The sequence below is a fragment of the Chroicocephalus ridibundus genome, chromosome 4 (assembly GCF_963924245.1).
Source record: "Chroicocephalus ridibundus chromosome 4, bChrRid1.1, whole genome shotgun sequence".
Lineage (NCBI taxonomy): Eukaryota > Metazoa > Chordata > Aves > Charadriiformes > Laridae > Chroicocephalus > Chroicocephalus ridibundus.
In genome coordinates this window covers 72,529,610-72,556,358 of record NC_086287.1, presented here as the reverse complement: position 1 = coordinate 72,556,358, position 26,749 = coordinate 72,529,610, and the positions used below count along the sequence as shown (strand labels likewise).

The window sequence follows — 26,749 nt, the reverse complement described above, 5'->3', positions numbered from 1 at the left end:
TGCAATTCAGGGGCTGTGCTGGCAGGCTCCCCCAGAGACAGCTGCAGGAGGAGGGATTTAATGGGCTTTTCTGGCCAAGCACCAAAGGAGCTGGCGGGGAGCTGCTGTAGAGGGGTGAGGGAGCACCCATCCCTGCTGCAGGGAAACAACAGCTGCACAGAAGGGCTGCCTTTAACAGTTTATTTAAAATAAGTTTTGTTACAAAACAGGAATTTTTTTTTAATTATTAAAATACATAGAAACATCTAATCTTACAAAAGGCTAAGTTTGTCTTCCCTTTTTTTTTTTTTTTTTTTTTCCTTCTTAAATAGAATATGCTGTGGAAGGGTGGGAGGAGAGGGCCGCGGGGGGAAGGAGCCATCAGTGCATCCAGTTGGTTATTTGCAGCAGGAGGAAGTGCACCCACAGGAGGGTGCTTGGAGATGCGGGGGACAGTGCCATCTCCTCTGACCCTCCCCATCAGCCACCACAAACCAACAGGCTTTTGGGCTGGAGGTTTAGGTTGCTTTTTTTGTTTGTGCTCCACTTGTTTTCCATTCCGAGACCATGTAAACAGGGTATAAATATTTCAAACACTTTCATCTCGACCACACTGTGATCTCTCTTGACAAGACAACAGGTAAATAACTTTACAACAACTTCATTCGAGACCGCTAAATCCACCCTGGTGCCGTGTAACACGGGCAGCCCTGCGACCGCTCTCTCTCTGTGCTGCGGCGGTGGGTGCGGGGCCCATGGCAGCGCCGGCACCACGATGAACGGCATCTCGGCTCATGCATGGCACCGGGGCGCCTTCATGCAACAAGAGGGCTTGGGAAACCTATGAGGAAAGGAGCTGCTGGGAGGTTTGGTTTTTTCTGGCTTAAAAAGGAGGGGGTCCTCCTTCAGAAGACAGCAGGAGCTGCCCAGATGCAGTCTTGGGGGAGCCGCAGCCAGGCTGGCCCTTCGGGGAGGGGAGCAGCTCGCCTGGCTCTGAACCCCACCTCCAGCCACAAACCTCTACTGTCGGAAAAAGAAAGCTGGAGCCCCCAGCCATCCAGCAAAAAATATAAAGTCCAAGGAGGGGTGTCAGATCCCTTGCCCACGGCTAGTGCCCCCCAGATCTGAGCTGGGGGGGTCTGGCTGCTGGGAGACCCTGGCCCTGCACTGTTCATGGGGAGAGATGCTGTCACCCTCTGGTAGCGGGTCCTGGTGGGTGAAGGGACGGCACCGAAGCCTTTGAGTCCTCCAGCAGCTGGCTCTCCGTAGCACCTTGGCACCGGGGCTGGCACTCGTCACACAGGGACTGGCCTCAGCTTCCCTGGACAGGGGGAGACACGCGTGGGTCACAGCGGGCAGGGGGCACGGCCGTTACTGCCCCAAGCCCCATCCGGCGGCATCTCAGCAGGCGCTGCGTGGAGCTGGTACCACGAGCATCCCCGGCAGCATCCTGGCGAGCAGCGCAGCCCAGCCCAGCACCCCTGCCCTGCCCAGGAAGCGGGGCTGAAGCAGAGCCCTCCACCAGCTCCCGGCCGCGGGCACTCACCTGGCAGCCATGGCTGCCTCTAAGTCAGGCTGAAATTAAAGGGGAGAGAGGTTCAGCCCGGGGGGGCACTGCCGCTGCCCTGCAGCATCGCTCCCGACCGCGCACCCTGAGCCGCCAGCGACGGCTTCGCACCAGGGTGCTCTTGGGGAAGCGCTAACCAAGCTCCCAATGGCTAATTAGCTTCATGAGCTGATTACAAATCAGGCTTTGCCTGCCTGTGTCTAGCTGGGATGAGGAGGGCGGTGGGAGCCTTCTGTGACGGAGGGACCCTGGCCGGGCGCCGGGATGCGGAGCGGGACCGCGGTGCCCCACCACCCACCTGTGGTCTGGAGCTTCCTGCGGATGGAGGCGGCGCGGCTGGAGAGCTGCCCTGGGCTGGGGGACGCGTGGCCCCGGCCGGGGGGTGCTGAGGTCCCTGGAGAGTCACCCTGGGGGGAGACGGGGCACAGCCCCGGGGTCAGCCCCTGCCAGGCCACAGAGGGAAGGATTGGGGACAGGGGTGCAGGCAGATGGCGCACAGAATGGTTCGGGTGGGAAGGGACCTTTTAAAGGCCATCTAGTCCAATCCCCCCTAGTCATGAGCAGGGACATCTTCAACTAGATCAGGTTGCTCAGAGCCCCGTCCAACCTGGCCTGGGATGTCTCCAGAGATGGGGCATCCCCCACCTCTCTGGGCAACCTGGGCCAGCGCCTCACCACCCTCAGCGTAAAAAAAAGGTCTTCCTTTATCTAGTCTGAATCTCCCATTTTAGGTTAAAGCCATTACCCTTTGTCCATCTTGGCTTGGAAGAGCCAGCACTGGCTGGGTGCTGCTGCCTGGGGACAGCCCGCTCCTGCCAGGCGACGGTCCCCAAGGGAGGCAGCTCCAGGGGGACACCCGACAGCAAGTGACCACGTGTAGGGGCAAAACAGGGGGAGCCCCTGGAGTGAGGGGGGGAAAAGGAAGGGCGCCGGCGGTCCCTCGGTTACCTCCAGCTGCTCCTGGCTGGGCCAGGAGGCCAGCTCAGCCTTGCGGGAGACGGGCCCCAGCTCCACGGAGCGAACCCTCTCGGCAAACTTCAGGGAGCACAGCGTCTCGCTGGTGTTCTTCTCGGCGGGGGAGACCTGCAAGCGGGCAGGCAGGAGCAGGCAGAAAGTCACACTGCCGGCTGCCTGTGCACCCCCGGAACCCCCCCCGCCCTGCCAAACACGCCAGTGCTGGGTTGGTGAGATGCTATTCTTAACCCGCCGCCGCTCCCAGGATAGCCCCGTCCACCCGGCCAGCGTCTGAGCCAGCCCCATCCCCTGTCACCAACGGCCCCCGGCGCAAGGGACAGCTGGGAAAAGCCGCAGCAGGTGGCAGGGGCTCGGACTCCCCCCCCAGGGGGTTCGGTGTGGGCGCAGGCACCCATGGGGGGGGGGTTCCCAGGGCAGGGATGGAGGAATTGCCAGAGCATAAAATCCTCCTGGCAAGAGAGAGGTGGGGAGACGCCAACATGGAAGGACACTGTGCCTACAGGGACGGCATCCATGTGCAGGCGGGATCATGGACCTCCGAGTCCATCCTCCATCCCTCCTCCTCATCCGGGGCGCAGAGACAGGGCCAGAGCTGCCGCTGGCCGCCATGGCTGCAGAGCGGATGACGTCCCCATGTGACCGCCCCGTCCCCGGGTCTCAGCCCGGTTCCTCCCTCCAGCACCCCTCCCACCTGCCCCACCGCCGGGGCCAGCAGGGACCAAACCCACCCCCAAAACCGCATCGACCAGCTGCAGGGATGCCGATGGGTGCCGGGTACCTGCACCATCATGAGAGTTTTGCTGTCGCCGCTGAGCGAGTCCTGCAGCAGGTAGGTGAGTTTAGAGTTGCGGAAGGGCACGTGGCCCTGCCGGGAGCGCAGGGCGTAAATGACATCGCCCAAGGCCGAGAGGGACTTGTTGATGTGCTGCGCCTCGCGGAGCCGGCTGCCCTCCGCGCCCGACCGCCCGACCCGCTCCGAGCCTGCCAGGTCCACCAGGTTCAGCTTCCCTGGGGAGAGAGAGCCAAACCCGCCCCCGGCCGGGTCAGCGCCCGGACCCGCGCGACCTGGGGATGCCGCAGCCCGGATGCCCTGGTGAAGGGCTTGCCGTGTGGCACCCACCTGTGGTACGGAGCCCCGTGCTGCGGTCGAGGCCACGGACGGTGACAATGAGGAGGGCGTGGGAGCGGGAGCTGTGCTCGTTCAGGTTGGTGCACTCCGTCGCCCGGTTGACGTGGCCGAACTCGAAGACCTGGGGAGAGCCCGGGGAGGCGAGGGGTGAGACGCCAGTCTCCCACAAACCCACCACGACATCCCCAGCCCTCCTGGGGACGTAACTCCATTGACACAACCCCACAAGGTGCCCGGTCCATTGGGGTGATGACTGCTGCCAGGTCTCAGCCTGGGTGACGCACCAAAGGCAGAGGGTGACAGACAGGGCACTGCGGTGACAGCCGGCACCCCGCTAATCCCCTGGGAGCCGCCTGGGCCCCACACTTTTATTTTTAACCCCCCTTCGGCTCGTCCCATGGGACGGTGACTGTCACATCACACCTGCGGACCTATTTTGGGGTCCATAGCTTCCCTGTCTTCAGAAATACTCCTGGATCTGGGGGTCGTAGACCAGACACCCCTCGTAATTCATCGCACCCCCGGTGCAACCCTCCTGGCTCCCACTGCCCCCTGCCCCGTCTCCCCCCACCTTGTTGATGTCCTCCACGCTCTGCACGCTGAACTCGGTCAGGCCGGGCACGTAGAGCTGCCCGCTGCCGTCGGGACACAGCTTGATCTCCAGCTTCTCCTGCGGCTCCTTCCCCAGCAAGTCCCTGGGCCAAGAGGTAACCCAGCACCATCACCATCCCCATCCCCACCTCGGCGCCGGGGCCGGGGTAGGGGATGATGGGCGACAGTTCCCCCCCAGCACAGCATCCCCCCAGCTGTGTGCCAAGGCTGCCAGAGCAGCCCCCTCCTCCCAGCTATGCTGCACGTCCTATTTACAGACCTCAGCTCTCCGGCTCCCCACGTGCCTGCTCCCACCCAAGCCAGATCACGACCCCGTCCCGGCTCTTTATTGCCATTCCCGGTCCCCATTATCCCCACGGATGCACTGCCAGCCTCCTCCCGGCCCCCTCCGTCTGCGGCTGGGCAGGGGAGGAAAATATTTCTCCTGTTCCTAGCTCCCAGTTAGTGATTTCTAAATATAACATCCCCGGGGGGCAGGGAGGAGAGGGGGGACGCTACACCGAGGTTGGGGTAGCGGGAGTGATGGCAGGGCTGGGAGCCTGTACCAGTAACGGAGCTCGAGGGCCAGTGCTTTGAAAGGGCAGGCGCACGCCGCTTAAAAAAAAAAATAAAAAAAAAAAATTTAAAAATAAATCCTCCTCCCCCTACCTGAGCGCTTCGTTGTAAATCTCGGCGGCGCTGACGCTGATGGCGTACTCCCAGTCCGCCGCCTTGCCCCGCACCTCGGAGAAGAGGAGCTGCAGGGCCCGCTGGTTGATCCCGGGGTTTGCTGCTGTTCCCTGATGGATTGCGAGGAGAAAGGAGAGGGAAAAAAACCACTCTCTTGCATTTTTATTCTGCTTTTTTGTTGTTTGTTTTTTTTTTTTTTTCTAAGCAGGAGTGAAGCCCGTGGAGGGTACTGCAGCAGTGACCTTCACTGGTCCAAGCTGGACGCCAGCCCGGTTTAGGGAAGGTGCTGAGACTGGGCACCAGGGGACAGGAAGCTGAGGAAGAAGAGGGAAGAAAAGCCAGGGAAATTCACCTCCATTGTGTAGGTTTTTCCTGCCCCTGTCTGCCCGTAGGCGAAGATGCAGACGTTGTAGCCATCGATGCAGGAGGTGACCAGGGCTTGGACCTCCTGAAACACCTGGGAGGGACCAGGGAGCGTCAGGAGAAGACGGCTGCGTCCCCCACCCCAGCCATACCAGCAGCACGGAGAGCAGCACCCACCTCCTCCTGGGACGCTTGCGGGGGGAAGACCTTATCCAGCTCGAAGGACACCTGCTTCCCCTTGTGCAGGAGGTGCAGGACGGCATCATCTTCGGCATCAAAGGTCACCACGTTGGCCGCCTCCGGGCCCTCACCGTCCTCCTTCATGATGGGGCGGACTCGTCCAAAAACACGGATGTTTCCTTGGATGGTGGGGGATGCAGGGATGGTGTCAGCCCCAGCACATCCCGCTGTCACTGGCAAACACTGAGCGGGCCGAACGCTGCATTCCTGCTGCTGACGGCAGCATCCCATCGCCGACCCGAGTTTCTCGGGGGGACGTGGAGCACCGGGAGGGTGATGCTCCCCTGTCCTTCCTGCCCACCCTCAGGGACATGCTCTTCCCTGATGGGACCCGCCACCACCCCCGCACACCTTTCAGCCGCACCAGCTCGTTGTGACACTTCTTGCGGAGCTGCAGCTCCCGCCGGTACTTGCGCAGCAGCTCCCGGTTGGTGTTGTGCACCTCCTCGATGGCTTGGCTGATCTGGGAGGGAGGGAGGGCGGGCAGCGGCTCAGCGACCCCCCCCAGCATCCCCACCCTGCACAATGGTGGGTGGGAGGGTAGCCGGGGTGGTGGTCTCGGAGGGGGAGGGGGCTCACCTCGGCCCTGGCGCTCCGCAGGGTCTCCTGGAGGAGCAGGGGGAAGTCGCGGACCTGACGCTTCAGGCTGTTGTAGTCATGGGTGAGGGTGCGCAGCGCCGGCTGCAGTGTTAGCAGGTTGGTCCGGACGCCTGCAGGCACGAGGCGGGGTGAGGGGCAGACATTACGACCCCCCCCACCTCCGCCCCCAGCACCGGCTGGGTGACCCAGCGAGCCCCCCTGACCCCTCCTCACCCGCCAGGTTTTCGTGCACCGCCTTCATCTCCACTTGGGCGCGGGAAAATGCCTCTTCGATGGCTCGGTTCTTCTCCTCCTCCATCGCCTGCATCTCCTCCAGCATCTGCCCATGGGCTCGCTCCAGCTCGGCCTCGTACATCATGATCTGGGAAGGGAGCAAGGGGGATAAAGGCCGTGCTGGCGGCCACCCGCTGCCGCACCGCGTCCTCCACGCAGGCAGGAACCGCGGTGGAGCCGGGTGGGGTGATTTCTGATTTGCACCCGTTGTGCTCGGACCTGAGCTCGGAGCTGAGCCGCCGTCTTTTGGGAGCTCTGCAGCTGCTGCTCCATCTCCTTCAGCACCTGCCTCTGCATCCCCACCTGCTCCTGCAGGTACTGGTTTCGGGACTGGCTCTCGCACAGGGCTTGCTTCGCCTTGGCTGACTCCACCTCCACCGTCTTGATGATGTACTAGGGGGGGAAAAAGCACCCGGAGAGGGGGTGTCCTGGGGAAGCAGCACCCGAAGGGCCCAGGATGGAGCTGATGTTGGCCCAGGGGGAAAATTTACAAACTCACGGCGCTGCGCCGACAGGCTCAGGGCAGAGAAGTGGGCGGCACTTGCAGGGCACCCACCGGGCACCGCTCAGCACCCCAGCCCAGCCCCCTTTGCCCAGCCAGGAGAGATGGAGAGCCCCATGGTGCTCACCTTTATCTGCTGGGGCTGGGACTTGAGGCTGGCGATGGTCTCCTGGCTGTCCCGCAGCCGCCGGCTGAGCCGCTCCTCCTCCTCGGCTCTCTCGGCCAGAGAGTCCTTGAGCCGCAGCTCCACCTCAGCCAAGCGGTTCGTCTTCTGCTGCACCTCCAGGTCCAGCTCTGCCAGCTTGGCCCGCGTCTCCTCCGCCTCCCGCTGCAGCTGGGACAGCCGCTCCTGCAGCTCCGTGTTCTCCTGGCCCCCGAAACAGCACAGCCGAGGCCACGTCACCTATGGGCACCCGTCACCCTGCCACCGCGGCCACCACCGCTGCGACTCACCTGGAGGTGGGCGCAGTCCTGGCACGGTGCCTGCTGCTGCTGCCGCCGCCGCAGCTCCCGCAGCTCCCCCTCGCACGCCTTCATCTCCTGCCGCAACCGCTCGTTCTCGGCCGCCAGCAGGTCCCGGTGTTTCTCCGCGTCCGTGCAGCCCTGCCGGGGGAGGGGGATGGACGCCCGCTGCACCCCGGGGAGCCTCCAGCGTAACACCCCCCTGCCTGCTGCTCTCAGAGGAGAGCCCCCCCCCCCCCATCTGCCACACTGGGGAACCCCGGCCTGCTGCACCCCCAGGAGTCCCAATCCACTGTACTGGGGAGCCCCCCCGTCTGCCACGCTCAGGGAACCCCCAGTCTGCAGCATCGGGGGCTCCACTGCCCGCTGCTCCCAGGGGAGCCCCCAGTCCGCGGGACCCCAGGAGCCCCAGCCCACCACGGGGGTCCCCACTGTGCCCAGGGACACCCCCAGCCTGCCGCAGCTGGGCACCCCCCAAGCCTGCTGTATTGGGGAGCCCCTGCTGTGCCCGGGGAGCCCCCACTCTGCTGCTCCCGGGAAGCCTTAGCCCTAGAGGGGCTTTCGCTTCCCACCGCAGGGCGACGGTGTGGAGGAGCCTTTGCCGGCTGTGCCCCAGGGCCACCCGTCACGACATGGCGTTGGCCAGAAAATCCCACAAACTTTCATCCCGCGACATCTCTCTGTCAGCTCCCGGGGTCCCAACTGCCACCCTGGGGAGGTTTTAGCCCTTCTACGCCCTCCCCGCCTGCCCCCTTCCTCCTCGGGGACCCTCAGCTCCGGCGTCCCTCGGGGCAAGGGTGGCTCATCCCGCGCCCGGTGGCAGCTCACCAGCTCCGAGCGCAGCCGGCTGATCTCCTGCGCCTGCTCCAGGAGCTTCGCCTTCAGAGTTTCAACCTGTCAACACAGGCAAGGTTAACCAGGAGGCATCTCGGCAGCTTTTGGAGGAGACCCCGCGGTACCACCCCAGCCACTGACGTCCAGTCTGGCTTGCACCTTCATTACACCTTAATTTTCCACCTCCCTCTGAGCGCCTGATTCACATGAGCTGATTAAAATGAGCGTTAATGAAAGGCTTGCTTCGACCTCGTTCGACCATGGGTATAATTTGTCCGTGTTGAGCATTAGCAGAAACCATTATTTAAAAAAAAAAAAAAAAAAAAAAGGCAGCATCATCTTTGGAGGAGGAAGAAAACAAACCCATCCACAATAGGAGCCAGAAGCACCCCATCCTGCCCTTGCAACAAGCTTCGCTTTGCCTTCGCTATTTTTCTTTCTAGGAAAGTTATCTTGGGAGAAAAGAGGGGGCAGGACCTCTTTGAGAAGTCCACGTGTTTGAGTCCGACGGGAGGATGCTCCCCAGCCACCCCATCCGGGCACCTGCCCGCCCCACGGGGACGGGGCTGCCCTCCCTGCAAAACCAAGTGGATTTCATCAATCCTCCAATTTGTTTTGTGCAGGGACTGGTGAGGATCGCCCCCGGGCCCCCCCCCCCCCCCAAAAATGCAGTCATTCAAATGAACAGCGGCGGTGCGTGCTTGGCAAAGCCGGCGGTGTCGGGGGCTGTGTTTTCACAGGGCTTGCCCGCCTGCTCTGTCCCTCGCCCCCATGCTCAGAAACCCACGGCCGCTGGGTGAGCATCACCCTCTCCCTAAAACTCACCCTGGAGAGAGCTGGGCCTGTCCGTGCGCTCCACCGCCGTCCCCCACATCCCAGCCCGGCTCCGGGTTTCCCCGTGCCGGGAAGCCACCGCGTCGCCAAACCCCTCGCCTGGGACGCGGGCAGGGGATCGCCCCGTCCCAATAACCAGCTTTTACTAAGCAGCCGGGCCTCCGTGGGCCATAATTTAGGAAGCGCTGATTAAAACTCAAAGCAGATGTGCTGACATTGTGCTGTAATTAATTACGCGAAGTTATTAAGCCACGCCCGCGCGGAGCCGGCAGCGCGGCGGGCGAGCGCCTCGGCAGGGCACGGCGGGTGTTGGGTGGCGAGCTCGGCGCACTCACGGCTGCCAGCTGCGGGGGGACGGCTGCTGCCTTGACGGCCTTGGGAACCCCCCTCCTGGGGCGAAGCCTTGCACCTCCGTGGGAAAATCCCACTTCCATGGTCGGTAAGGGAGACTATTAAGGTATTTTTTTTTAAAAGCATTTTCAAAAGAGGGGAGGGGCCGAGTAGACAGAGTCATGGCTGGCGATGGGGAAGCCACCGTCCCCAGCCAGCCAACGCGCACGCCGGAGCCTGCCCACCGCTCCCCGCACCAGCAGCGCCCAAAAATGCCGATGCACTTCCAGCCCCTACCTGCTCGGGCATCTCCAGCCGCATCCCGCTCTCCAGAGGTGACAGGGACTCCTTGGCAGCTGGATCCGGCTCGAGCCGTGGCCCTGCCATCCCCAAGCTTTGGAAGTTCAGGATAGCACTTCGCTCCAGCCGGCGCTGCCCGCGCTCGCTGCCGAACTGGCCGGCGCAGGGCCGGATCCTGCCAGCGCTCACGCTTGTGTCATGCAGACTATGCCAACCAAATGCAGGACAATTACCTCCACCTTTTTGACACCCGTGGAACAAGCAGAACCTGACTGTAACAGCTTCCACAACAGCCACATGCAAATCCCTTTATGAGCAGCCAGAATTTCAATCTCCCTGGGACGACCCAGGTCCTCACGCCGAGGATGCAGCCGCATCGGCGCAGGAGATGGTTTTGGGCGGGGGGAGATTCTGGTTGCGGCAGCCAAAACACTCTCCCCTTCATCAGACAACTCCGTGCCTTCGTGTGCCCTTTCCACCTCCTGATTCTTGAAAGTCCCTAAAATTAATCTGCTGTGTCAGTGTAACAAGCTTATCCTGCGGCAGCGGCGTTCCTGTGCTGGGATGATCGCCACGGGGTTGCAACCCTGATGCCCAAAGCCCTGCCGGCTGTGTCGCGTCCAAGGAACATCCTCACCAGCGTTACGGCAGCGTCACCGTGATGTCAAATGGGGTCTGCGAGCATCCCGAGGGAGGGATCCATGGGGATCCATCCCATCCATGGTGGGACGGCTGCAGTGCTCAGGAGCACCCGGCTCCCATATCATCCCTATGCACCTGCGCGGAGAAAATGCTCCGCGATGGGAGGTCCTATGCTCCCTCCAAGCATGCCCCTCACTAACCGCAAGCCACTGTGCTCCTGCCAAGCCACAGCCTGAAGATGGTGACCGCAACGGACTCCCTCGTGTCCCCCCGTCCCCGCCGTACCTGGCCTTGCAGCTGGAGAGAGTGGGAGAGCTCGTCGTTCTCCCGGGCCGTGAGCTTCTCCTGCAGCCCCACCACCTCCTCCTGCAGCCGCAGCTTCTCCTCCTGCAGATGCGCCATGGAGGCCATCACCTTCTGGATCACTGGGAAGGGCCGGGCCGCCGGCAGGCTGGCACGTTTCCCACCGCAGAGCCTCCCTCCTGCAGCGGGAGCAAAGATGGAGGCGGTCAGGATCCAGCCGCCTCACTGGGGAATGGGATGCCAGCCATGGGAAGAGTCCCCAGGGGCTGCGGTGGAGATGGGACGTCGGGAAGCGGGACTTGCAGAAGTCCCACGGAGAGCAGTGACGTGCCGAGAGGCGTATCCCGAGCACCACGGTGCCGGCCAGGCTCACGGTGGGGGTCCAGCTGGGTGAGCCCCTTGCCGGGTGGGAGCCGAAGGGATCTGCTGATGCCAGCGGAGCATCCCAGGCCATAACACGGCGCACCTGCCCACGCCACGGCGCCATGACCCAGCCCCATCACACGCCGGGATGCTGCCGCATCACTCAGATAACAACCGCCTTTGCCGCAGCGCTCTGATTCATCCCGGCATCCTTTTTTCTGAATGAGCAGGTGCCGGTGGAAAACCAGTACGCGATCGTGTTATTAAAGACTGCATCATTACACACAAATATAATGGAAGCCAAATTAAAATTATACAGGTACCCTGTATGGCCATATTGCCCAATCCCTGTGCGTTTGGCTTTCTAACTTTCTTCGTATTATTTTAAACATCGCTTTCTGTGTGTTAATAGAGCCACCGGTGCTGACAGAAGCCAACCTGGCCGTACATCAGAGCCTTCCAAATGAATCCCTAAATGACTTGGTAGTTCCCAAGAAGAAATGAGCTGGCCTGACTCATTCCCGATGTGGGGATGAGGCACCGGGGCACGGCGGCCAGGATCCCGGCTGCCCGGCGCCCTTCCCTGCCTGCCGTGGATTTCATCCGCTGCCACCAGAAACCTGCGGTTTTAAAGGCAGGAGGTGATGCTGGGAATGGCTTCGCTGCCTGCGGGCAGATGCTGCCTCTTTATGGGAAACATCCCGAATACAAGGAAACAAGACTTTTTTTTTTTTTTTTTGGTCTGCGAATCGGACCTTCTACCTTTCAAAGGAGTTAAAAGAGCCAGCAGAGCAGGCAGAAACCGCAATGCTGGGACCAAACCACGGCTCTGCTCTCAACTGCACGCCATGGGACTCATCCAGCAACGTCTGCAGAAGTGATTGCCGGATTTTGTCTTCCTGCCTTGGGCTGGATAGCCTGAGAGAGCACCGATGGGTGCCAGCTTTTCTTTCTTTCCATGCCAAAAGCTCAGCCCAGCTCAGGCAGGGGGCTGTGATCTTTCCTTTAAACCCAACACACGCAAAATCCACTCAAAAACCAGGGATAAGGGAAGATTACGGGAGGCACCAGGGCTCCTGCAGACACACCGCGTGTCTGCACACTTCATCCACGCTAATCCCAGGCTGGGACCGAAGACAGAGCCGGGTTCGAAGCCGCGACACCTGGCTGCAAGTCAAACTGACGGGAAGGGGTGATCCCACACGGGCAACACGCTCCGACACCTTCCTCCTGCAGGGTCATCCTTGGGAGAGGAGCTGCTGGCCGGACCTGCGTCACATCTACCCGTGGGGAGATGTGCCGGTGGTGATGCAGGCTTCGAGCATGGCAGGCATGGCACGCTGACACTCCTGTTTTCCAAAATTTGGAAAGATGGCCGTTTCCACAGCTCGGCTCCATTACCATCACCACGCAGACTCCCTTCTCCTCCTTCATCCCGGCCCCTTCCCACCAGCCGCCCCGGGAGCTGCTCAGGGACACAGCCGGGGCCCACGACGGGAGCAGCTCCCGGGATGTGTCTTGACAAGCCTGACCAATTCAGTCCTGATGAAGAACAACGGGAAACCCCGGGGATTCACCCGCCCTGGCGCAGCCACGCAGGCTGCAAGCGTTTCCACAAACGTCACATTTTCCTTCAGAGGGAGGAAAGTGCGGTGGGTTTGCTGGCGCTCACCTGCTCCACTCACCCGGTTAAATAATTCCTCGGTCGCCCGGCATCACCCGACAGCCGGCTGGCGTTTCGTCCCTACTGAGACCCGGTCCCCCCGGCAAGCGCCGCCACGTCTCTGTGCGCACCCCGAAAAAGGAGAGGTCCCCCCCTGTACCCGCTGGCAGGTCCTGAGTGCTCAGCCCATCGCGTCCCTCCTCCCGAGCACCCACCGGCGCATCCCAGCTCCTCCCTTACCTGCTTTCTCCAGGTTCATGGTGGAGGCTGCCTGCACCAGCGTGGCACCTGCCGGCTTGTGGGGGGACGCTGGCGGCTCCTCCGTGGCTGGTGTCAGGGCCTGGTGCCCGCTTTCCCCCCGCCGCTCGCCCGCCGTCTCCCGCAGGGCCTGCGTCCGCCGGAAGGAACAGGACGGAGAGCTGAGATGCAGTGACCGCGGCCACGGTGGTGGACGCGGCGCCAGCAGCCAGCATTTCACGGGGCTGGCCAGGAGCAGCCAGCAGGGTCGCGGAGGACAGGACAGCAGGACCCGGGGAAACCCTCCCTCTGAGGAATTTCGGTGTTGGGAAGCTACCGCGAATGAATTTATCGCGTTGCTTTTAGCTCTCCCCATAAACTACTCCTTCCCTCAGCTCGGTCATGCAGTTATACTGAATATTACCCATTTTTCTATCTACGGACTTAAAAAAAGAAAGACCCTGGCTTGCCAGCAGGGCTGAATGCGACGTTGCTTGCTGGTGAGCTGTGGCTCAGGTAACGCTGCACCCCATGGGATGGAGCACAGCTCCGAAAAAAAAAACAAGCGAGAAATCTGGAAGGAGGCAAAGGACTATAGAGACGGCCCCAAAGTGCTGTATCTATCGTATCTATCACTGGCTTGCAGGGAAAAAAAACCAAAACAATCCCAGATCTGGGTTTTTCAATTACCATTTAAAAAAGCGCTACTGCGTGGATGCCTTCAGAAAGCCGGGCTGCCGATCGGCCGAGCGCGTAGAATCGCTCCCTGCCTCACTCAGAAGTGTCTTTTCTTACTTATATCTTATCTCGGAGCCCGTGGCATTGCCCCACAGGCCAGCGATGCCAGGGAAACCCATCTCATCCCGGGAGAGGGAGGGGAATACTCTGTACGTGCCAAATATTTCTGAGATTAATTTGGGAGAGGAGGTGGCGGGAACATCCTCCCGGAGAAGCCGCGTGTCTTCGGTGCCTCTACATTTGAGACTCCAGGAGGGTTTTGCCGTGGGGAATTCATCAAGGCTGGTAGGAGATAAGGTGGTGTTTTCCTTCTTTTCAAAGAAGGGGAAATTTAAATGATTTGCCTGAGGCCCAGAATGAACTGGTGGCAGCAACACCAGTACCCGCTGTCCTGACACCATCCCTGGCCGCGGTAGCCATCCTCTGTCTCCTCCATCCTGCTGGCAAACACCAACTCACCGCGCTGCATTTTCTTGTCACCCTTCTGCCCTAAGCTCCCCTGCCTACCTGACCCAGAAGTGACCCAGTAAATGTTATTCTGGGCTGTTCCCCGGCATTTTTTCGCTGCCTTCCGACTTCTCCACCCAGGCAGCAGCTCTGCTCCAGCCCCGCGGCACTGAAGAGCAACCCAGCCGCAGTGATGGGGGGGTGACCAGCCAGCTCCCCCTGAGGCATGTCCCGGCAGGGTGCAGGGCATCCTCCCCACCACCCCAAAAATGCCCTCCCCGCCTGAGTCGCGGCTGGCTCCGTGCTGCTCACCTGGAGAGCCAGGCAGAACCCGTCGGGGACTGCGGCGTCCGGCCAGCTCACGCCGAAGATTTTACTGTGAACCAGCGCCGGCAGCAGAGGAACCTGGGGAGAGGCACCCGCTCCGCTGCCAGTGACCAGCGTGTCCTGCCCGGGGCCTGAAACAGAGCGAAAAGCGTCCCTGGATCAACCCGAGAGCCCAGGACGGTCACAGCCTTCAGCCTCGCTCGGCAAACCCACCTCCTCCTCCCCACTGCCACCACCACACCGGTGCAGCAGAGACAGTGCACGAGTTTTATTAAAAAATGTTAATTATGTTAATTAGAAAAATTAGCCCTTCAGGGGGCGGAGACTGGTTGCCAACAACCAGTAATGAGAATTCAGGGCGTAGCATCCGTCTGTCCTCTGCAGGACCAGATCTGTCCCCGCAGCGGGGACATCCCACCCCTGCCCCTCGCCAAGTCGCCCCGCTTCCTGCGATCCTATCTTGGAAAAGCTGCCAAAGCTGGCTTGCATCACCGAAACCAGACAGACGGACCCTGCCAGCGTCACCTCCCTCCACTGCCCCCAAATATTTCCTTTATTTGTCAGGCAGCCAAACCCAAAAGCAGACAGGGCAGCAGTTCCCTGCCCTTCTGAGCTGCACAGAAGGAAAACAGGATCTCAAGGAGCTTTTTCCTGTGGCTGTGTCCTCCCCTGACATGGGAAAAGCGGCTGGCGAGGGCTATGTCCCACCAGGACCTGTCTGGGGACACTGTGCCCCCCCCATGCCCCCCCATCTGCCTGCCACAAAGACTGCCACCACTGCAGCCAGCCAAATGGCTTCTCCCGCAGGCAGGAAAAAAATCAACAACCCACAAATAAAAGCCCACTAATGTCGTTATTTTTTTTTCTCTAAAATCATCCGGAGGCACTTGGGCCCAAGATGGAAGCAGCATCTGGAAGGAGACGTGCCCTGATAAAGTCAGTCCAGCGCTCTGGACTTCTTCCCAGCCTGTAATTAGCCATAACATTTCACGCGCGCCATGAAAATTGAGCGTTTCCAAAGTGCTGGTGAATGCCCGGATAAAAGGCATCTCGAGTTCCCCATCCCAGCACGGGCAGCGGCAGCCGCCGGGCAGAGGAAATGCTGAAAAACCCCCTTTTCAGGCTGATGCCCATCAGCGTTCGGCCGGGCTGGCCCGAATGCCAGGGAAGCAGCAACGCTCGGCGATGGGGCTGCCAGCACACAGGGCTGGTGAGTGCTGAAGCCAACAGGAAAAAAAGCTCAAATGGGGGGGGTTCAGCTTCCCCCTTTGCCCAAACCCATCCAGCACCAGCGCAAGGGAAGTGGGAAGGGCTGTTTCCCAACAGGCGACTGCAGGTTGGGGCAAGCAGCTGCCTGCCCGTTCAGCCGCCGCAGAAAAAAGCCCTCGACTAAACTCACCTACAGGGTCTGTGCACCAGGGAGAGATAAGAAGCCCTTCCAAGGAGCCGAGGCTGGGGAGAAGCGAGGGCCCCACGTCTTCCCTGCCATGCGTATCGCTCGATTTTCTTTCTCACACGTTAAAATTTAACCTTTCTCCCTAAGCCTCCTGCTTGGAAGGGCCAGGAAGGAGATGGAGGCAGTCCCCCTCTGCTCAGCTCCCCAGCTGCCTACTGCTTCGTGCCCGCTTCTGAGTCTCCGTTTCTCAAATCCCAAGCTTCATCCGGAAAGAAATGTGAAAAATGCAGGCTGGCCTGTTCCCGGCCTCTCCTTCCCCAAGTGTGAGCGAGGGCGTGAGCGCAGCAGGCTGAGCCCCAAGGGAGAAGGACAAGCCACCGCGCCGTACTCACCGTCCGGGGGAAGACCCTTCAGCTTCCAGGCGGCTCTGGCGGAGGGCACGGATCCCAGATCCCAGGTTTTGCGGGATGTGATCATGGCACGGGGGTCCCGAGCGCAGTGACACCACTGCAGATAAGCGCAAGGAGAAGAAACGGCTCAGCCCACTCCGGTTTCCAGCTGGGAAAGCCCAGGGGACTGTGCTGGAGCCAACCACGACGGCAACCCCGTCCTTGACTCCTGAATCCCGTGGAAAGTTGCATCAATCCCGATTTCCCTCCCGGGGCGCCGAAAGCCCCGGGCTCCCTCTGTGCTCCCGGCGGATGTGACATAAACCGTGCCTGTAATTAATTTACTCATTCCTCAAGCCTTTCCAGGCTCCTCCTAACTGCGAGCTGGGGGTTATTTATTTAAGAATTCCCGGGACGATCCGGGGCCCGGGCCGGGCAGCCCCCGCTGCCTCCCGCGGGGCGGGGGAAGCGGGGGCGCGGAGCCCCGGGGGACCCTTGTCCTGCCAACGGGCGGCCCCGGGGGCGCGGCTCGGGGCGGTCCCGGTGCCGGCGGTCCCGGTGCGCAGAGGCCCGGCAACGCCCCGCCGGTGCCGGTGCCGATCCCCATCCCGGTGGCGGCCGCTGCAGGCTAACGGGTAACCGCGCTCTCGCCGCCGCCCCGGCTGCCCCCAGCCCCCTCAGACAAAGGGAGCCCCGCTCCGCTCCGCTCCAGCCCGGCTCGTCCCCCCCGACGGTGCCGGTGTCGGGGCCGGTGCCGCCCCTGCGGGGCCACTCACCGGGCGCGGGGCGGCGGCGGCGGCGGAGGAGCAGCCGGCGGCGGCAGCAGCAGCCCCAGCCCCGGCCCCGCCCTCCCGGGCACTTCGGTAACGGAAACGCCGAGCTCCGCCCCGCTCTCGTTGCCGTGGAAACCGGCGAACACCCCCCCCCCCCCCTCCCCCCCCCAACGACGGGAGGCGGAGGCGGGGTTCCCCTTCCCCCCTTGCCCCGGCTCGGCTCCGGGGAAGCTCACGGTGCGCCCTCGGTGCCCGCCCCCCCAGCCTCTCTTGCCGGAGCCCTGGGGAGCTCAGCGGAGCCCCGCTGTCGCCGCGCTCTGGCGTCCCGGGTGCCCCCGTGCTCCCTTGACACAGCTTTGTCAGGGCCACGGGGTCTCCCGGCATGTTGCCGGTACCCCCGCAGTGTCCCGGGTACCCCCGGTGTGTCCCCGGCCCTTCCCACCCCAGCCTCGGTGCTCCGCAGGCAGCCGCGGTGAACCCCCCTTCTCCCCCGGCATGGCCCGTTGGGGTGCTCCTAACCCCTCTCCTCCCACACCAAACCCCGCCACAGTGCAATTCCCCAGGGGACAATGGGGACAGAGCCACCAGCACCACCAAGAAGGTGACGGCGGTGCCGGTGACCCACACATGGAGAACCATGGTGACAAACCCTGCCCTTACCCTCCGCCACGTCCCCACTGCTCCCAAACACCGGTGCGTCCTCTGGCACCCCGTCCTCTGGCACCCATGGGACCCTGGGCTCACCGGGGCCCAGGGACCCAGATTTCACTGGGAAAACAACCTGTTTCTAACCCTCAGGCACGAAGAAAACAGCACAATGTGCCCCGAGACCTCTCCAAAGGCCCTGGTGTCAGAAAGGCAATAAAAAAATTGTGCTTTAAGTATAATTTATGCACATTTTTAGGGCGTGATTTGTATCTACCTGTCTGTATTTGCACATCCAATCATTATGCTAATGGCTGGTTTGGGTGACACCAGTTACTCATGACTTGTTCATGGTAATTAACTGGCAGTACCGGATATTTCCCGCAACAAAACTTAACGTGGTATCTGTGGCGGCAGCACGCACCCCGTGCTGGTGGCTCACGTCCGCACGCCTGACGTGGGGCTGACCCATGGGTTTGGGGACGCAGGGGTGGCCGTCCCACGGGAGGTGCAGGTTTGGTGCCAGCCCTGCGGGGCGGGTGTGCTCCCCTCTGGCCAGGGCCTTGTCACCTCCCACCTCCCCCCTCAGTCACAGCCTCTGGCTCTCTTCTGGCCAGGTTTGGAGCAGGAGTCACCCTCGTCCTTTCATCCCTGCATCTTTTGTCACCTCCCACCTCCCCCCTCAGTCACAGCCTCTGGCTCACTTCTGGCCAGGTTTGGAGCAGGAGTCACCCTCGTCCTTTCATCCCTGCATCTCCCACTTGGGCATCCTCAGAGACCACTCAGGACACGCAGCCCCACCCCCTGCCATGAGCCAGCCCCGTGCATGGGGGCGGTGATGGGGAGTCACCGGGAGGGGGGAGGAAGGGGAGGACAAGCTGCTCCAGGCACTCGCCCCGGGGAAAGAGGGCAGGGAAGGGTCACCTCCATGTCCCCATGCCGTTCGCCCCAGCGCTTAGTCTCTGAGAAGCAAATGCCACCCTGGCCCGGCAGCTGTCCCCCCGCTGTGCTGCTGCTGCCTCCCCCCGCAGCCAGCGCAGCGCAAACCCCCCCCCGCCCCCCGCCCCCCAGCCTCTGCAGAGCGGCACCCCCTTCGCTTCAGCCCAGGTTTATCGGCATTCCCAGCGCAGAGCCCTCGGCGTGCGTGGGTATGTGTGAGCCTGTACACACACAGATATCTACATACATGTACCCGTGGAGGCCCGCAGCAGTCGTGCTGATTTGCATAAATACCCTATTAATTATCTGTGCAGCTCCTTCAGCTGGTTTGGTGGTAATACAGACACACGTAAAGTGACTTTCTGCTTTCGGATAGCTACTGTAACGCCGTATCACCACCGAGTTCATTTACGAGCTGTGAGGGTGAAATAAATATTAATGCAAATGACTTTAACTGGTAAGTAATTTCCTGGCTTTTGAGTGCTTCAGGTTTTTTAACGGCATTGCAATTATGCAATGCGTGCAAGTTGTATCAATTACATCAAGTAAATCTAAATTAATCGGGCGTATGTGTGAATTCCCCAGTTGAGAAAAATAACTTCATGAGTAAGCGTGGAGCAAAATTTGAGACGGGGTTGTGTGGCAACAGATGTATCCGGATAGTCACCTGTGAACGTTAACACACCCCCCCCCCGTACCCCTCCCCCTGCTCCACAGGGCTGATTTTTGGCAGCTCCGGCAGACCAGGGACAGGATCCCCAGGGATTTAGGGTTGGATGCCCGCCGGTGGCCGAGCTCCATTTCCCCCCGTTCTGCAATGCCATTTAGCTGCGGGGAGTGCTGTAAATCCCCAGGGGGATGCCCACTCGCCCCTGGGGTTATCTCAGCCTGGTCCCCCAGCCATGCTCCGCTCCTCCTTTTCTTGGATGTCACGTCTCCGTGACCTGAGTGAACACCGGCTGACGACATCGCTGAAGGTTATTTTTAGAAACGCCGCTTTGCAGGCAGGCAGAGAAAAGGCAGCGCCCGGCCGCGCTCGCCGCCAGCAGCGTCCTCCTGCCAGCGCCCAGCAGGTAGCGGGGAGGCTTGATATATCGACACCCATCAACGCTAAAACGCAGCCACCCGCCACGGGTGGCACCGGCCCACCATGGGGCACGCCGCCGGGGGACGGTGACCCCGGCGTGGGTTTAGCTCTTTGCTTTTATCCCAGCCCTTTCCCTAGCTGAAAAGCATGGCTCCTGCCACGCTGTGAAGTCAGGCAGGTTAATTCGCCTTTTACTTGGGTGAAGGGAAGCTCCAGAAATCGAAACACAGCGCTGAGTGGGGCCTTTTGCATTAGGCATTTGTTCAGCCCCGAGGAAATCTTTAACCTACATAGGCGGCTAAAAAATCCCCTGAATCCCGGTAAAATTTTAACTCCCCCTCCCCTCCCTTCCAGCAGCTCGATAACCTCGCCAGGAACGCGGGCAGCAGCATACCCGAAGCCTCTTGTACACTGGGATGCTCCCTGTAGAAACTTCCCACCAGAAGCACCAGACATCGTGAGAACGTGTCCCCAGAGCGTAATTAATTATAACCCAGCTCATTATTCTAATTTTTGCTCCTCCTTGAGGAGGTGAGGGGATTTCTCGGCATTGCTGCAGCACCGTTTGCCAAGCCGACATGAAACGCTTACCAAACCAGGAACGAACCCCCTGCATTCCGACATTGCCGCTTCACGCAAAGATCGGGGTTTTAATTAAGTCTTAGCATGCTCCTTTAGAAATTTAATACTCATTTTAAAGTTCACCAACTGAATTAATTCAACCCGGAGGCTCCGATCCTCGAGATAGGGTTGCATTGAGCTGGGTGGAGAGTGGGAGCTGGGGAGAGGTGTTGCAAGGATCGCTGCCGAAATCCGGTGCGTTGGGATGCTGCCGGCCTCGGCAGCGGCTTCGGGGGTGGCAGGGGGCTCGGCAGCGGCTCGGCTCAGCCCCCTGGGCCAAACCCCACGGCTGACTAGGCCGGGTCTGGGCTGCAGGGTAGGAGGGAGCAGCCCAGGGCATTTTGGAGCCACTCCGGAGCCAAGGAGCCGGACGGTTGGTCCAGGAGCTGCTGCATGCCACGGCTCGGCTCTGCCTGCGCCCCCCCCCCTTCCCCCTTCCGCAAATCTCCTTTCTACCAAGCAAATGGCAAAATCAACATCTTTTTCAGCCTGCTGGATTCAGGGAGAGGAGGATTCTACTCTGCAAGGTGCAGCAGCCATCAAAGAGGCGACTCTTCCCCCAGCTCCGCATTTCCTCCCTCCAACTGCATTGCGGAGCCATCTAACCAAAAGCTCGGCCTCCCCGTCTCCCTTTTACCCACCTTTTCTCTTTGTCACATTTTCCGGCTGGCTTCAGGTACGACTCGGGTTTGGCTTTAACGCTTGTGCCTCCCTCCAAGCGAAGGCCAGCCGGGCTCATCCTGCGCCGCGCTGGGAGCGGGGAGCTCTGCGGGAGGACCGCAGCTCACCTGCTAAGTCATTAATGTTTCACGGCATTAACCAATACGGGCTCCTGCTTCTAAAGCGCTTCTTAGAAACAAGGCTAAGAATAAGCACGAGGTCTCCCCAGCCAAGGCTACAACCCCCCTGGGATGCCTTGTCGGCTGGGGGATGCCCGCACTGGTCTGAGCGGATGCAGCAAGGGGAGGGGGGTGTGCTGCTTGGTACCAAGTAAATTCATTTTCTCCAGCAAATAAAAATTAAGGCTGCGCTGGAAAAGATCGCTGTGTCCCAAACAGGAGGTCCTGGAGCTCCTGGTCTCGTAGGATCCTGCTGGCGGTCCCCTTGCTCATGGGCCACCCTTGGGATCCTCTGCTCGGGGGCCTTGGGCGCTTTCTGCAATTCTTTTTAATGAAAAAAAAAATGTGTATGAAGATAGGAGCTGCAGGAGGGCAATTGGGATTTTTTTTTTTTCCAGAGTTTTGCCACTTCTGCTGCTCATTTTCTCCTTGAAGCCAAGCCCCAGTGGTGCCAGTGAGCCCCGTACCCTGTCTGGGTGACGCGTGTGCTTTCCTCCGCACAGGCAAAAGCAAGGGGAGGGATGTCCTCTAAAAAAAATACACCCTGTTCTCAGCAAAACCTTCTATTTTTTGTGCCCTCCAAAGCGCGCTTGACTTTGGAGAAGAAATGAAGCAAAAGCAGTAATTCTGAATAATTTAGGGAGCAGAGTTTTGGGGCTGATGTCAGTGTCTGTGCTGTGCCGGGGGGGCTGGAGGGCTCACTAACAACGTTCGGCTAGTTTAGGGTTGAGGCACAGGTGGAGGTAAATCGGTGAGAGCCTCTACAGGGAAGTACCCCCATAGTCGGAAAATAAACACACCGTGTAAAGGAAAACGCTGTGACGGCGGGTGATCTGCCAGGTGGGTTCAGCTGCATCCCGGCTGCAAGACAAAAGCTACAGCCGACAGAGAGATGAATATGCAAGCAAGGCGGGATATTCTCCGGTGGAATTAAATAGCCTTCCCACTAACCGGCTTTGACTGCTCGGTATGGAGCTGTCTGCAAAATCCCACCGCAAGTCCGTCCTGGCACGGGTACAGCCATGCTGATGCTGCGCCACCAGGTCCTGGGCGCGCTCGGTGTCACCTACAGATTTTAGCATGGGTGGACTGTTTGGTGGAGGAGGAACTGGCTGGATGGTCACATCCAGAGGGTGGTGGTTAACGCCTCAATGCCCAGATGGAGATCGGTGACAAGTGGTGCCCCTCAGGGATCCGTACTGGGACCAGCACCATTTAATATCTTCATCAATGACAGACGGTGGGATCAAGTGCACCCTCAAGAAACACCTGAGGGACAGGATGCCACCCAGAGGGATGTGGACAGCTGGAGAAATGGGTCTGTGTGAACCCCATGAGGTTCAAAAAGGGCGAGTTCCGGGTCTTGCACCTGGATTGGGGCAACCCCTGGTATCGGCACAGGCTGGGGATGGAGGGATGGGGAACAGCCCTGCCAAGAAGAACTTGGGGTACTGGTGGGTGAAAAGCTGGACATGAGCCAGCAATGTGCGCTGGCAGCGCAGAACGCCCCCCACAGCCTGGGCTGCATCCCCCCTGCAGTGCTGCCTCCAGCGCTGGGGCACCAACAGCAGAAGGACACGGAGCTGTTGGAGCGGGGCCGGAGGAGGCCCTGGAGATGCTGGGAGGGCTGGAGCCCCTCTGCTGTGAGGACAGCCTGAGAGAGCTGGGGGGGTTCAGCCTGGAGAAGAGAAGGCTCCGGGGAGACCTTCCAGCCCCTGCCAGTCCCTAAAGGATGGGGACAAACTTTTTAGCAGGGCGTGTTGTGACAGGGCAAGGGGTAATGGCTTTAAACTCAAAGACGGAAGATTCAGACTAGATATAAGGAAGACATTTTCTACACTGAGGGTGGTGAGACTCTGGCCAGGTTGCCCAGACACTGGCCAGAGGTGATGGAGGCCCCATCCGTGGAGACATCCAAGGCCAGGCTGGATGAGGCTCTGAGCAACCTGATCTAGTTGAAGATGTCCCTGCCCACTGCAGGGGGGTTGGACTATATGGCCTTTAGAGGTCCCTTCCCACCCGAACCATTCCGTGATTCTATGTGCCCGAGGGACGTTCAGCGGGCACAGTCCAGCTGTTCCGTTTGTCCCACCATGTCTCAGTGCCAGCGTGTGCGGGATGTGGCACCACCACCGCTCTGCAGTTTTGACACCAAAAGTCCTCCCGCGGGACGGAAATGTTATCCTCCCATGCATTATTGACACATGTTATATATAATGGATGTCTTTATCTTTGCACAGGTGACGCAGCTCAGAGCCCCACAGCAGCGGTGCCAGCCCCAGGTGGGCATCAGCGGAGCCTCTTGGCCACAGCCCGGGGACGTGATGGCTCAGCTGTGCCCAGGCACCCATCTGCATCCCAGCCCCCATTTTCCCAGCACCACAGGGATGCTCCCACCACCTCCATGTGCTGCCGGGTGATCTCTTCCCTGCTGTTACCTTCCCTGAGACAGAGCGTGCCAGCCCACCCCGTTCTGCCATGGCTTCCCATTTAACAAGGAAGAAGGCTGGGGTCTTTCTAGTTTGACTTACTGAAATGTATTTCAGGGCGATTTAATTATTTTGGACCCAACCGGGATCATATTCTCATATTTTTCTTCTAAGGTCTAGTTGAGCTAGTGAAGAAAACTGCACTTAATTAACAGGAAGAGTCGCCAAAGAGATCCATGAATCAATCTGCCAGAATTTTACAGGGAAAACTATTTTTTCCTCTTAAAACTTAACACGCAAATAGATGCACAGCTACAAGAGAAACTCATCCTGTTTCAACATAAAAGCATAACTTCTCATTTCCGTGCTGCTGTTTCAAAGACATCATGCTGTCGCAGCAGGCTGCAGCACTGAAAACTGCAAATGAAGTGCCAGGATCCGTCCTCAAACCAGGTCGGACGCCCAACGAGGGTCTTCTGCGCCTTGGCTGAGCCAGTGGAAGTTGGGGAGACAATCAAAGGAAACATTCAGTTCCAGCCTCCTGCTAAGGTTTAGGGGAAACGGAGCAGCACGGCGCCGTGCAAGGCTATTTTAGAAAAGAAAACTTTTACGTCTACGCCCAATGAATATTAAACAGCTGCACGCTTTGGCTCTGCCGCCTGCGCCCGGCACTGCGTGAGCAGATTTAATTTGTCTTTGCAAAGAGGAGCGGACCCACACCCGTATTTTTCTGCACGTGCCTTAGAGATGGGCGGGATGGGAAGGGTGAGCCGGAGTCCCCTCTGCCAGGACATCCCTTGAGCAATCACTCACAACTGGAAAAAGGAGGAGACAGTAAGGCAGATTGGGCAGCGCAGGCAAGAGGAGCAGGCAGGAGGGTTTGTGCAGGCTGACATGGAACAACTGCCAGCTCGCTGCTTTTTTTTCCTTCAAACCTTCCTGGGCTTTCAGGTCTATCTGGGGATCCTAGAGAGGCGTTGGCTGAAAAAAATAAGGGTAAGATGGAGAAAGAAATGGTACGTGAGGTGGGATGGAGGCATGGCCAGGGCGCTCAGCATCCCAGGCTAGGTGGGACCAGGGCTCCCCAGGGCTCACACATCTCTGTTCAGCTGTCTTCATCTTCAGCCCACCAGCCAAAAAGCGCTGCTCAATTAACCCCTTGGGAAACAGCAGCGGAAGGAATACAGAGCCTGTGTGCAAACATCCGGGCACGTTTCATGAAAACAGCTCCAATCCAGAGGCATTTTGCCATTTTTCATCCCCAGCCTTTGCTTTTGACGCGGCCTCTGCCCGCTCACCCCCAGCCTCACCCCACCACTCTCACCTGCGGGCCTGGCCAGGCCAACCCTGATCCCGGGCACAGTTTTTGGAAGCATCCTCCTCCAGGCGCCAGTCTCCACGCAGTGCCTGCGTGTCGGCGGAGATCCCTGCTGAGGCCACAGCGCTCGCCCTCCTCGCTGCGGGCAGGGATGCTCTCAGCCTGCATCCCGCTCCTCTCGCCGCTCCCCTTGCTCCAGCCCTGCGCCGACAGCCCGGCCAGGGCACACAGTGCGTGCATGGCTCCACACAGCGTGGGAAGGGGGTCCAAGCTGCGGGTACACCCCCTGCAGAACCCTGCTGCGAGCCCCCCCCGGGGCCCTGGGAGTGAGCTGGGCTGGTGCGGCCGTGCTGGCGCAGCCGACACCAACGGCAGCGTTCTGGGGTGGGATGTTTCACCACGCTCTTCCACACACGGTGCCACGCGGCTGGCACGCCGGCACTGAGAAATCGCTGCCTTTTCGTCAGGGGCTTTGTCAACTCTGTCCCAATCTCAGGGCTCCCTGGGTGAAGCCCCCTGGCAGTTCTCTTCCCTTGTTAAACCTTTTGTAAAGATGGTCGGCAATGGTGCCCGGTCCCAAAGGGGTCCCAGGGGCTGATGCAGAGCCACAGCAGCAGGGATCCCCAGGGATGCTCCACTTGAGCAAAGGCAGAGGATGGCTCCCCGCACCCAGTGTCGCCTTCGCTGCTGAATTTCTCAGCCCGTGCAAACCTCTGGCGGCTCTTCCCCATCCGTGACCGGAGACAAAGAAAGCAATGTCCCCTCCGCTCCCATCTGCCAGTGCATTAGGAAAATGAGAGCCGATTAAAGTCCGTCCCCTCCTGAGCACCATTGGCCCAGGGCAAATTGCTGACACAATCTATTGAGTGCCATCGGCAGGCAGGTGGACTTTCCTCCCTCCGCAGACGTCCAGATTTAGATGGGTTCAGGGTCGCTCTGGTCTGCCACACCATCAGCTACAGTCAAAAGAAATGGTTTAATTGCACAGGAGGAGTGTGTTAATTGGATTATTTCTTTTCCTTCACCTGTTCAAAGGTTGGCTCCGGCAGTGCCTTTCCTTGTGGACTTGCTCCTCCACCACACACTGTGCAAGGATGCCAGGATGGGATGGGATGGGATGGGGTGGGATTGGATGGAATGGGGTGGGATGGGGTGGGGTGGAGCTCAGTGGGAAGGGCTCCTATGCGCCCACACCACTCCATCGGCCCGAGGGCCCCCGAAGCGCCAAATCTCTCCTGTTTCTCAAGGCAAACAAGCTGGAAAGCCCCATTTCTCTCTTTCTCTCCCATTAATCTCCACCTGCGAGCACGTCCTAGAAGGCAGCCAAGAACAGTAAAACTGGGGAAATTTGCAAAATAAACAGAGATCAAATGCAAAGACCTCAGTTCCTGCTCCGGAGGGCCCCTGCCAAGACACACAGATCGTATCAGGCTAATTTACAAAAGGAAAACCACCCTAATTAGTGTTCAGGAAAGCACTTTAATGAGAAGCGCTTTAGTGTAAAAAGCGAGAGCTCTAAGAGGTCAAGTCATTCCTAAACGCCAGAAAAACAGGAAACAGGGCAGAGTCGCTCTCTGCCCGCCCAGGCCGCAGCACCATTTTCTCACTTTTTTTAATAACATTTCAGGTTATTAGTGAGGAATTTATAGAGGTCAGATCCTTGTGCCCAGGGCCCGGGCAGTGACACTGCACACAGCGTGCCCTGGGCATCGTAATGCCAGGTGTGGCCACCTCACTCGGGAGGGCTGGGTGGCCCCGGCAGACATCTCCCCTCCTTTTTGGGGCACAAAGTAGGTTTTACAGCTGGAGTTTCCCCTTGTGGAAGGGAGACCAGAACCCTGTCAATGCCACAAGTCCCGTCTCACCAGCGGCTGTGATGGCGGCTGGTAACCATGGCAGCGCAGAGATTTTTTTTTCACGTGAT

General features: G+C 59.9%; 1 protein-coding gene across 3 annotated transcripts; it reads right to left on the bottom strand.

The window, feature by feature from the left end:
* Positions 1-234: 234 nt before the first annotated feature.
* Positions 235-25,587, bottom strand: KIFC3 (kinesin family member C3). 3 transcript variants are annotated; one of them, XM_063333964.1, is made up of 21 exons: positions 24,832-25,587; positions 16,178-16,292; positions 14,375-14,520; positions 12,881-13,028; positions 10,597-10,793; positions 8,200-8,265; positions 7,363-7,512; positions 7,037-7,276; positions 6,627-6,800; positions 6,348-6,495; positions 6,114-6,244; positions 5,886-5,997; positions 5,472-5,653; positions 5,284-5,388; positions 4,911-5,041; positions 4,222-4,345; positions 3,642-3,771; positions 3,300-3,529; positions 2,495-2,629; positions 1,845-1,953; positions 235-1,300 (listed from the first exon to the last, which is right to left on the bottom strand). In XM_063333964.1, exons 1-21 carry the CDS (start codon positions 25,063-25,065, stop codon positions 1,275-1,277), a joined length of 3,033 nt encoding a protein of 1,010 aa, XP_063190034.1. In that variant the 5' UTR covers positions 25,066-25,587; the 3' UTR covers positions 235-1,274. The 3 variants fall into 3 exon arrangements, with proteins under 3 accessions (XP_063190034.1, XP_063190036.1, XP_063190035.1); XM_063333966.1 differs by lacking the exon at positions 24,832-25,587 and adding an exon at positions 20,881-21,009; XM_063333965.1 differs by lacking the exon at positions 24,832-25,587 and adding an exon at positions 16,951-17,070.
* Between the last annotated feature and the right edge of the window lie 1,162 nt (positions 25,588-26,749).

Coding starts and splice junctions, on each gene's coding strand:
- KIFC3 (XM_063333964.1), bottom strand. CDS start 25,065: ATGCACGCACTGTGTGCCCTGGCCGGGCTGTCGGCGCAGGGCTGGAGC. Junction 5,389..5,471: donor CGCAAGCGTCCCAGGAGGAG/GTGGGTGCTGCT, acceptor GGTCCCTCCCAG/GTGTTTCAGGAGGTCCAAGC. Junction 3,530..3,641: donor CACGGGGCTCCGTACCACAG/GTGGGTGCCACA, acceptor CTCTCTCCCCAG/GGAAGCTGAACCTGGTGGAC.